The sequence below is a fragment of the Leptopilina boulardi genome, unplaced genomic scaffold, assembly GCF_019393585.1.
Source record: "Leptopilina boulardi isolate dan_hultmark-lab unplaced genomic scaffold, ZJU_Lbou_2.1 LbouV2_310, whole genome shotgun sequence".
NCBI lineage: Eukaryota > Metazoa > Arthropoda > Insecta > Hymenoptera > Figitidae > Leptopilina > Leptopilina boulardi.
The window spans coordinates 6,284,835-6,297,034 of NW_026137875.1; the positions used below are offsets into that span (position 1 = coordinate 6,284,835).

Below are 12,200 nucleotides of genomic sequence, written 5' to 3' on the forward strand. Positions count from 1 at the left end.
AAACTTCGGACAGGTCCAATTTTACTATGAAAGTAGTAAAAATTACTTTTTCTTTTTTTCCGTGTATAATCCTGGTTTGAACTACTTTTTATTTATATATGTATATACACTTTAATAATAATATGACAACAGAAAATAATATAATACTGGTTTAAAGTTCCATATAAAAATTTTTATTTTTGTTTAAAAGTAAGATTTTAATTTGTGTTTGTAATTTGTTAATTAATCAGGAAGTTTATATTTAAATTATTTTTTATTTTGAATAATGTATAAATTAATTAATACACATCAGTTTTGCTAATTAATTTGCAATTTTCAAGTACAAGTTCGAAGTTGTAAGAGTTTACGAACTTGGCAGAGAATATATATATATATATATATATATATATATATATGTACGAGTGAACTTTGCATGAATGACTTTGAGAGTAAAAATAAAATATTCATGTTACAAAAAACGTCACCTCGAAAAGTCGCACTTGATGTCAGGTTCACTTAAATTTAACTGTTTCTTGACTGATTTATTTTGTCTGTTACTTTATTTCTTATGTCATGTAAATATAATTTTTATTTTATATATCAATTTTAAAAATATTAAACAAACATATAAACACAAAATTATGACAAAAAGGTATATAATATTATTTTAAGAGAAAAAAGTATTATTTTAAGTTAATACAACTTATTTTAAAGTAATTTTATTTTAATTAAAATACTGAGATGGACTTTTAAGCCAGTTTGTAAGTTTATAATGTTAATCTCAAGAGTCTGAATTTCACACGCTTCGTAAATTCAGATGTAAAATTTTATTTTCGAAGTTTTGAATCTAATTTATATTAACATTTAAGACTTATTTAATTTGAATTATAATTTTTTTTTAATATAAATTCTAGTATATGTAAAAAATAAAATTTACAATTACACTAGAGTCTCCGAAGAGAGGACAGAAAGAGTCTTGGACCTCTCTACGGAATTCGTCCTTGACGCCGAAAATTGTAAACACTCCAGGGCCGTATATCGTATCACAGAGATGTGTTTTTTTTAACAGAATACATTCTGTTACGTATGTAAAACACTACGCGAGAAAGGTACACTAAAAACAAACGCTCCTGAGTTCACGTTCCTCTTTCTGATCCCGCCCATCTCTTCCCCCCTCACTCCTTACCGCGCCGCGTTACTACTTAGTCCTCTCTTCAGAAGTCCTCTCTTGGGAGACTCCAGTGTATATATTATATAAATAATAATTAAAATTGCCCTTAAAATAAGGTCCTATTGTTAAATATAAAAATCAATATTCAATGACGTCACGAGCCCTTAAACATGTGTGTGGCACATTTCAGTGACAACATATGTGTTACTGAAATGATCAATGAAACCATTTTTCTGAAACAACAATATACACATAACAATAATATATATATATAGCTATGTGCGGAATCCCCCTCCAGGTGCGTAACAATAATTATTGAGGGCCCTTGAGTAAATATTATTTGCGTGTGCGCTTTACTCGAGAAGAGGGTCTTCCAGATCAGACTCGCGTTTCACGGTAAGCGGACGAATATTATTTTGTATTCTTTGCATTATAAATAGAATTAAAAAATTAAATCTATTTTAAAATTATGTACTTATGAAATATCATTTTTTTTTTATTTTTACTGTTTATTAAATGATGATTGACAGTTTTTGGTAAATTGTGTAAATTGAAAAGTGTCAGGTGTGTCTTATATTATCCGGTATATATATACATATAGAAATATTACCACACAAAATATTATAACGGTTTCAGTTGTATAAACTAATAATTATTTTTTTCTGCGATCGATATTCTTGCATATAATTTTGTCTATATGAAAAAAAAATAGTTTAATTTTTTAAATTTGTTTAAAACAAATTGATATTTTTGTTGAAATATTCAAGTGATTTTTAAAGTCTAAATTTTTTGTATATTCGTAAAATTTGAAGGCTCCTTAATTTATATTTATTATTATTATTATTATTAAGATTGAAAAAAGTGTTCTCGGGACAAGTCTAGAATTTTGAAAAGCTGAAGGGCGCAGGTATCAGAATATTTTAAGAGCCACGAAAGGCAATATACTGGGTGTTTCAAAAATTCGTATAATTTTAAAACTTATTTCTAGAGTTTTAAAAATAAATTTAAATATATTTTTGGTGCAAACAATTAGATTTTTAAATTTCAAATTTTCTAATTTATGTTTTTCAAAGACTTTAATATCTTGTGTATAAGTTTATTTTTTTATTTAAATAATTCAGGGTCGTCAATTCTTTTATAAATGTTGGCAATAAATTACGTAAAAATATTATTTATAATTTCGTTATATTATCTCATAAATGATAAATAATTCATTGTAAAGATAATAAAAATTAATATATATATATATATATATATATATATAAATTTTGTTGAATTATTTTTCTAGGCCATTATGTAAAAATTTGTGTATTTAAATTGTAATCTTAGGTTTTCTTTTTATAATTAATTTCAAATTTTCTTACTTAATTTTACGTCGATGAAGTTTACAACGTTTATGATCAACTATTGAAAGAAAATTTATTTTTCATTAGAAAAATAATAATTAATTTTTTAACTAAAAATTTTTCTTTTAAAAATTCTTGATCGATGAACGTTGCGAAAATTCTTTTAAATTATAAATTAATTGAAATATATTTAAGTTTTAATTTTCCATTGCAAAATAGAATGATATAATTAATTTTTTTTTTTAATATTTATTTGAATAAAAAAATAAATTTAGAAATTATTTTCTCTATTTATGAGAAAACAAAAATTAAAATACATTTTTTAAATATATTTAGCTACTTTAATTTACATTTAATTTATATATTTTAAATTTAATTAACATTTTAAATAATGAAAATTCACTTTTACCTTGAATGCTTTCAATTACAAAATATAAAGTTTATATTATACTTGGTAATTAAAATTTAATGGTCATAGTGCGCGGAGTTTATATTCAAAATAAATTTTTGTCAACAAAAATTTAACAAACAATTCTTTTGGTTTGATAAAAATATATCTTAATAACTTTTTATAAAATTAAAATTTCATATGATTTCACGTCGCTGAAGTTCACAACGTTTATGATCAAAAAATTTTAAAGAAATATTTTTTATGAAAATTTGAAAAAAAAATATTCTATTAATTTTTGTTTCAAAGATATTGCCTGTAATCTTTGTTCTTTTTCTTGCAAAAATTATAAAAAAACTATTTTTTAGATAAAATTTGTTATAATTTCCCGTTTTAAAAATATATTTTTTTTCTAATCAATGGTCATAAAAATTTGTGAATTTTAGTATAATTGTGATACAATTCTTTAATGTAATTATTAATTAATTATAATTTTTAGATTAAACAATGGAGAGTCATCAGAGGCTAGATTTGGATAAACCCCTTTGGGATCTTAATACATTCATTGGACGATGGAAACATTTTGCATGGGTTACAGATTTTAGAACATGTGTTGCTTCCGAAAAAGATCTTTTGGCAGCTAAGAAATTGTGCGAAGATTATAGGTGAGATAATAAAATAATTTATTTATATTCTAACAAATTTTTTTTTTCTATAATTTTGTATTTTTATTATTTATTTAGTATAATGAATTAAATTTAATAAAATATGAAATTAATTAATTAAATATGAAATATGAATCATTTTGTACATTTATTTTATTTATTTACTTAAATCATTAATTCAAAATATTAAATTGAAATACTGATACATTAGAAATATATGATTTTTTGCTCAAATTTTGTTAAAAAAAATATTACAAAATTATTAAGGAAAAATGAAATTTTACAAGTTACAAAATGTAATAAAAAATCATCTGACGTCTTGTCTAACTTTTTGGAAATGTATTGTTTAATTTGAGAAATTTCAAAAAAACAAGATATACAGTAACAATAGAATGAAGTTTAAATAACACTTTTGTAATGGGTGAAGGGTGAAATATGTACTACATTATTATTTATAAAAGCGTATATCTAATCTAGAAATTATTATGTTAGGTTGTGAATGTGTGTGTGTGTGTGTGTGCGCTATATTTCCGTAGATATTGTATATTGAAAGGAAATTATTTTTTTTTACAAATTTCTTTCAATTGTCACATATTTACCATTAAGTCGATGATTGACATTTAACGTCCATGCGAAGTTCACAACATTTATTAGTGAAATATTTGTAAAACATAACTATTTAACACATTTTTAAATAAGAAATTTAAGTTATTTTATGAAAAATAATGCTTACTTACTTGTACTTTTAACCTCACATTTTGAATCTAATTCTATTGTTTTGTTATTCAAAAGTCTATTTTTCATTCTGTTCAGAAATAAAATGAGATTTAAATGGAAAATATTATTAAATATTAATGTTGATTTTATAACAATTTAGCTGTTTTAAATAAAACCAAAGTAATAAAAAATATGTATCTTATCTTAAAAATATAAACTAATATAGGTAAATGATAAACAAAAAAACACTTTCTTGTTATATGCGGTTAAAAAGACAGGTTAACGCTTCGTACAATGTGAATTTAGCAACATAAAAATCACGATGAGAAATCCAGGTTGCAATATTCAACTGTTTTTAACGAAATATATATGTTTCTATCTCTTTTGCTCATAATGACAAATCTTTTTTTTTTAGTAAAACTATAATTTTGCTAATTAATAAAAAAAAATGAAAATTATTATCTATTTAATTAATTAATTTATAAATTAAACTAAAATTTAACTATTTATTTTTGTAAAATTGAAATTTTGCGATTTTTAAATATAATAAAATTTTTTAAAAATATATAAAAAAAATTTACCTAACTTCAGTCAGTCTAAGAAATGAACAATTTAAAAAAAAAGTGTTTGTCCTATAATTAGGATCAGAATCACCTTTAAAATTTTGTCATATATGTAACGAAGCCATTCTATTTTTTAGGTTGGGCATAGAGCCAGCGGGCACAACCCGAGATCAAGTAATATATGCGAAAAAATTATATGAATCTGCTTTTCATCCAGATACTGGTGATTTGCAAAATGTTTTTGGCCGAATGTCCTTTCAAGTGCCAGGAGGAATGGCTATTACTGGTGCTATGCTACAATTTTATAGGTAATTGTAATTACATGTCTAGCAACCTGAAATTTATTGAAAGCCTGGAAAAGTTCTTGAATATGCGACTTTTTTGACTTTTTTTAAAACATTTTTTAAACAAAATACGACTTTTTTAGTATAAAATTTACATCTTCCAAAACTAAATTATTAAATAAATATTAACTAGAATTCTTTGCAAAATTAATTATATTCAATCATTTTAATCAAGTTCTTTAAAAACTCTATTATTTAAAATATTTTTCAAACAAAAGTTCTTTTAAATTCAATTATTGCCTCATGTAAAAAGATAATATATATCTATATTACATTATTTAAATAAATAAATAAATAAATTCAATTATTATCTAAATTTTGTAAAAAAAATCAATTAAAATTTATGAAAGTTTCGATTTAAAATCTCTTGAAATTCAATTGTTTCTAAAAATTTTAACTTTAAATCTTCAAAAATTCAATTATTTCTAAAATTCTTCGGAAAATTAACTACTTCTAATAAATTTAATCAATATTTTCGAAAACTTTAATTTTTTTTAAAACATTTTTCAAATTTAAAATTCTCTAAAATTCAGTTACTATTATCAAAAACGTATAAAAAATTTTTTAGCAATTCAAATTTTCAAAAATTTTATTTAAAAATCTCAAAGAATTCAATTACTTTTATAAATGTTAACTGCAGCTTTTTCAGATTTCAATTATTTTTAAAATCTTTTCTAAATTCATTTTTTTCAATAATAATTTAATTAAGTTTTTTGAAAATTTAATTATTAAAAACATTTTCTAAATTAGAATAATTTGCATAAATCAGATTATTGAATTAATAAAACTTATTTAATTTCTAATAACAATATTGTTTGACAATAATAAAAAAATATTTACTATCTAATTAATGTTGTTAAGAGGTGTCAATTTTTTTTCTGGCATATTTGGGTTCTAAATTAATTATTGTGAATTATAAAAATTTAAAAAAAAAATTTTTTTGATCATATGAGAAATTTTATTTTTTGAAAATATTAAAATTTTTAAAAATTTATACGATTGATTGTTCACAATCATGAAAAAAGCCTACAAAAAAATGACCTATAAAAAATAATAAAAATTTTAGAAGAAGTTGAATTTTTAAGGAATAATTGATAAAATTTTAACCAAACATGATTGGTTTAGTTTAGGGGTAACAATTTTTTTTTTTAATTTTCTAGAATCTCAAATCATATTTCATTATAAAAAATGAAGAAAAAGTAATTTTTAACAATTTTACAATTTTTTTTTATTTGTCTGAAATTTTATTTTTTGAAAAAATTCCATTTTTTCAAGTTTTTTCATCCCTTAATACAGTAATATACTTAAGGAAACTTATTTCTTAAACCTTTCTTAGAAACTGTGCTGTCACTATTTACCCCAAATTTTATGAAATTTTCTAAATTTTGGTGTAAATGGGGACAGTCAGTTTCATATGCGCTTAAAGCTTATCTAAATTTTTTTCTGCTGCATAAAATTAGTCCTGAGAATGTAAATAACAACTTTAAAAAAAGTGAACCAAAAGTTCTGAACGTTCAAATGAACGAAATATTTTTTTAAATCTATAAATTATTAAAAATTATGAGGGTAATTTAAAATAAAACAGTAAATTAAACAATTATTAAATTAATAACTTCTTTTTAGATATTTAATACAATATTTTGTAATCAAATAGAAGATGCAAAAAAAATTTCGTTCATTTGAACGTTCAAAACTTTTGACTCATTAAAAAAAATAAACCCACAAATATTACCTTTTAAAGGATGAAACTTACGTAATTTGTGAAAAATAGCGATTTTGTCCCCATTTACCCCAACTGACCCTATTTCTAATAAATTTAATCAACATTTTAGAAAATTTAATTCTTTTGAAAAACATTTTTAAATTTAAAATTCTCTAAAATTTAATTACTATTATCAAATAAAGCTTATAAAAAAATCTTTAGCAATTCAAATTTTCAAAAATTTAAATAAAAAATCCCTAAAAATTCAATTACTTCTATATATAAATGTTAACTGCAGCTTTTTCAAATTTCAATTATTTTTAAAATTTTTTCTATATTCCTTTTTTGTCAATAAGAAAATTTATTAAGTTCTTTGAAAATTTTATTATTTAAAACATTTTCTAAACTTCTAAATTGGATTAATTTGCATTAATCAGATTAGAGAATTAATAAAACTTATTTAATTTCTAATAACAATTGTTTGATGATAACATAATAATAAAATATTTACTATGTCTAATTGTATTTATTAAAAATAAGAAATCGACTTTTTTTTGACTTTTCTTGTAATGTAAATTGACTAAAACGTCTTTTTTCTTTTCCTAAATTCGATCCGAGGCCTAAAAATACCAAAAATTAGATGTATTAATTAGTTAATTTGTACTCATCGAAATTAATGTTGCTAAGAGGTGTCAATTTTTTTTCTGGCATTATTTGGGTTCTAAAATTATTGTGACTTATCAAAATTAGAGAAAAAAATTTTTTTGACCATATTAGAAATTTTATTTTTTGAAAATATTAAAATTTTTAAAAATCCATAAAGATTGATTGTTCACAATCATGAAAAAAGCCTACAAAAAAATGACCTATAAAAAATAATAAAAATTGTAAAAGAAGTTGAATTTTTAAGGAATAATTGATAAAATTTTAACCAAACATGATTGGTTTAGTTTAGGGGTAACAATTTTTTTTTATTTAATTTTCTAGAATCTCAAATCATATTTCATTATAAAAAATGAAGAAAAAGTAATTTTTAACAATAATTTTACAATTTTTTTTTTATTTTTCAGAAATAAAAAAATTCCATTTTTTCAAAATCCATACGATTAATTGTTCAGAATCATGAAAAAAGTGTATAAAAAAATTTGCAATAAAAAATAATCAAAATTGCGACAGAAGTTTAAATTTTTAGTTTTTGAAAATTTCGAGTTTTATTTAAAAAATTATTAATGAATTAATTGTTTTTCAATTTTCCATAGTATATATTAAAGTTTTAAATATTCAATATATTTAACAGAAAAAAAATTGACAACCATAAACAGCTTTAATTTCAAAAGGTTGAAATTTCAGCGGTCCCCCCCCCTTAATCTTGTACATTAAATGTATTCTTATCATTAAAATTTATTAAAATAATACCTGGAAAAAAGTTTTTATCCTGGAAAAGTTCTGGAATTTTATTTGGAAAAGGTGCTAGTCACCCTGCTGTATATTAATATTATTTTTTTTTTTTCAAATAAAAATGCATTTTGTTCCGCTAAATTTTATTGTATTTCTATAATGTTTTACAAAGATTTATATTTTTTTATTTCTTTTTATCAGGAGCACAACGGCCGTTGTATTTTGGCAATGGGTCAATCAATCCTTTAATGCCCTAGTCAATTATACCAATAGAAATGCAAATAGTCCAATTTCAACTGTTCAATTGGGTTTAGCTTATGCAAGTGCAACAACAGCTGCTATGGTTACGGCAATTGGTTGCAAATCATTTTGGGGAAAAAGAGCAAATCCTCTTTTTGCAGTAAGTTTTGTTTTCATCATTTTTTTTTTTTTTTCTCTAAATTTTTTCAGTTCTAAAATAATTTAGAAATAGAGAATTTTTTCTAACTTCTGATATAAAATTAAAAAATAATGTAATTTCATTTATTTAAAAACAAAAACGAACAATTGTATTTAAAATATTTCAATATATTATTGTTTATATAGTTAGGAATTCAATTTCAATATTGAATAAATTTTCACGTATCTATTTATATTATTAATTAAAATTTGCATTGATTGTTTAGAGATACGTTCCATTTGCTGCTGTCGCTGCCGCAAACTGTGTCAATATTCCTCTGATGAGACAAACGGAAATAGGTGGCGGAATAGAACTAACCGATGAGGATGGAAAAAAACTTACACGATCAAAGGTAAATATTCAATAATATATATGATCATTAGTTGCATATCGTTAGTTTCAAAAACGATCAAAAGGAAATTCATGCTATTCCTTATCATGTAGATGGATCACGGCTGATCGAGCAAAACACTTTTTAGATTGCAGCTGTGAAAGGCATCTCTCAAGTTGTCATCTCAAGGATTATCATGTGTGCTCCCGGAATGTGTGAGTGAATTACAAAAAAATTTTAATCATATTTCATATCAATATTCATATTCAGAGTAGTCAAAAGTCAGGGAAATTTGGGAAATTGAACAAAACAGAAAAAGTCAGTTAAGTATATGATGTATTCCACGCCAAATTCAAAGTACATCTGCAATTGCATCTCCGATTTTTGTTGAAACTTTTTTTTCTTTTAGTACTAAATGAGACTAGCTTTCATGATTTTTTTTCAAATTTTTTATCAAGTCGTTTTCGAGATATGAAATTTTCAAAATTTCAGAATTTTAATAACTTTTAATTTTTGAATGCTCATAAATTCCTTAAAAATGCATCAATTTTAAAAGTTTTTTTTTCAAAATATTTGATTTTAAAAGTACTTTTCAAAAAATATCAAAAATTTTTTCAAATGTTATTACTATCAAATTTTTAAGTTTTAAAGATAAAAAGTCATTTTTCTCAATTTATGTACTGATCGATTTTTTTCAAAACTTTATTTTAAAAAAAACTATTTACTTCCTATTACGAAAATTTTAATCCTAGTCCAATCGTGGGCAAACAATTTTTTCAATATTTTCGGAATTTTAAAAAAATTTGAATTTTTTAAAAAAATCATAGTGACAATACATAAAAATTTCTTTTAATTTACTTTGTAAATTTTTTGCGTAATTCCTCTTGTAAACACAATTTGTAATTAAACAAGAGTAATAAATAAAATACATGAAAATTTCATTATTATGGTGAAAACCATAAAAAAAAAGTCCTAAAATTTATGGTTTTTTCGTTTATTGGGTAAAATATGCAAAATTAAAAAAAAAAACTTTTAGACAAAAGTTAAAGTTTGAATTTATCAAAATTTTCCATCAATTTAAACATGATTTAGGACAAATTTTAATAAATCTAAATTTATAGGTATTTAAGCATTTGTTAATTAAAATTGTAATCGACCTAAATTTAAAATCATTCTAATTTTAATCAACCATCTATTTAAAATCCAATTTATTCTATTTTGAATTCAAATTCAATCGATCGAACGTCGGTGAATTTCACAACGTTTATGATCAACGATTGAGAAAAAAAAATATTTATCTATATGCAAATTATTATTATTTTTGATGTAAAAAATTTTTTTGCAACGTTTCTTGATCAATAATTTTTTGAAAAAAAAATTTCTAGGCAAAAAATTAGTTATTTTTTTAGTGAAAAAATAATTTTTTTTTTTCAATCATTGATCATATTATACGTTATGAATTTCACCGATATTCGATCGAAACTTAAAATTAAACTTCAATCTATCTAAATATTAATCGATTAATCGAATTTAAACTTTAAATTATTGTTATTATTTTCAATTGATTTATTTTTCAAATTATTGAAATTTTAATTGATATAATTGATTTGTGTTTCAATTTATCTGAATTTCAATTTGTCCAAATTTTAATTAATGTAAGTTAAGATTAAGTTTAGATTTCTTCAAAATTTAGTTTATTCAAAATTTTATCACCTATTTTCAGTAAATAGTTCACGTTTTTATTGGTTTTACTATTATCAAGAAAAAAGGGAACTGTGATCCCTGATCTAGTAAAAACAGTGAAATATAATAGAAAAACAAGTTTTTCTAACATTAAATTATTATTAAATTAAAAAATTTATTATTCTTATGGCAACCCTGATATTTTTTCCATTTTTTTTTTTTTTATATTTCAAATTGTTGAAATATTAATTTATTTCACTTGATTTATTATAGTGATCTTACCGCCTATTATGGAAAGATTGGAGAAATATAATTGGATGAAGAAGATAACTCCACTTCATGGACCAATTCAAGTTCTGTTTGTCGGATGCTTGTGAGTTTGACTATTTTTATAATTTTAATTAATTTCTGTAATTAATGAATTATTTATATTTATAATCAATGATAACTTCAACCAAAATTAATTTTAGTTTATAAAATTGAAACAATATTGTATAATAATCCATAACAAATTCGTTATACTCTTTTGAAGCTAATTTCTAAAATTTATTTATTCATTTTATTTTTAGATAATTTTAATTTATATAATTGTTTTAGCCTTGTTTTTATGGTACCAACAGCATGTGCTCTATTTCCTCAAAGATGGTATGTATTTTTTTTTTTTAGTAATTTTTTTTCTAATACCTATATTTATTTATTTTTTGTATTTTATTAAATTTCAGCTCAATATCAACAACTACATTAAAGAAATGGGAACCTGAAAATTATGAGCTACTGAAGAAAAATTGTGAAGGAAAAGAAGTACCGGCTTATCTTTACTTCAATAAAGGATTATAAATAAGGAAATTAATTTTTTTTTCTCAAAAAAAAAAATAAATTTAATGTTTTTTGAGAGTTCTAGAAAATAGAGAAAGAAAATAATCGGCAAAATCTACTATTTTAATGCTGCCGCTAAAGGTCTTCCAGAAATAATCAATCTATATAATATACAAACTGATGAATCTAGATTAGATATAGAGGATATATAAAGCACAGAAGAAGGTTAAATTTATTCTGCATTTGTTTTTTGAAAATTATTGAAAAGAAAATGTAATAATTATTATTTAATGCAACAATTTTTTAAGTAAATTTCATTTTTCGTCATTACTTAGAAACTGAATAAGTAACTATAAAAATTTTTTTTTATTTTATTTCACTTGGTATTTTTTTCCACAACAAAAATAATAATTATATATCTATATTATATGTAAGTCTGCTCATGTAAAGTTATCAGCAAACTAATATTTTCAACTAAACATATATTATTGTAAATGTGATTGTGTTAAACTGGAAATGATAAAAAGTTACGTCATTATTGATGCGTAAATATCAAATAAAATAATGGATAAATTTTTGATTGTCTATTTAAAAAAAAAAAATACTGATACAAAATTATATTTTAGTACCGGAAAAATAAAAATTAAGGTACTGAAAC

General features: G+C 21.9%; 1 protein-coding gene across 2 annotated transcripts; it reads left to right on the plus strand.

The window, feature by feature from the left end:
• The first annotated feature begins 1,190 nt into the window (after window positions 1-1,190).
• Window positions 1,191-12,117, plus strand: LOC127283599 (sideroflexin-2). 2 transcript variants are annotated; one of them, XM_051308583.1, is made up of 9 exons: window positions 1,191-1,546; window positions 3,384-3,549; window positions 4,967-5,137; window positions 8,475-8,673; window positions 8,939-9,064; window positions 9,192-9,258; window positions 11,000-11,099; window positions 11,324-11,371; window positions 11,449-12,117. In XM_051308583.1, the coding sequence occupies exons 2-9, from the start codon at window positions 3,392-3,394 to the stop codon at window positions 11,561-11,563; spliced, it is 984 nt and encodes a 327-aa protein (XP_051164540.1). In that variant the 5' UTR covers window positions 1,191-1,546; window positions 3,384-3,391; the 3' UTR covers window positions 11,564-12,117. The 2 variants fall into 2 exon arrangements, with proteins under 2 accessions (XP_051164540.1, XP_051164541.1); XM_051308584.1 differs by lacking the exon at window positions 1,191-1,546 and adding an exon at window positions 1,561-1,714.
• The last annotated feature ends 83 nt before the right edge of the window (window positions 12,118-12,200 follow it).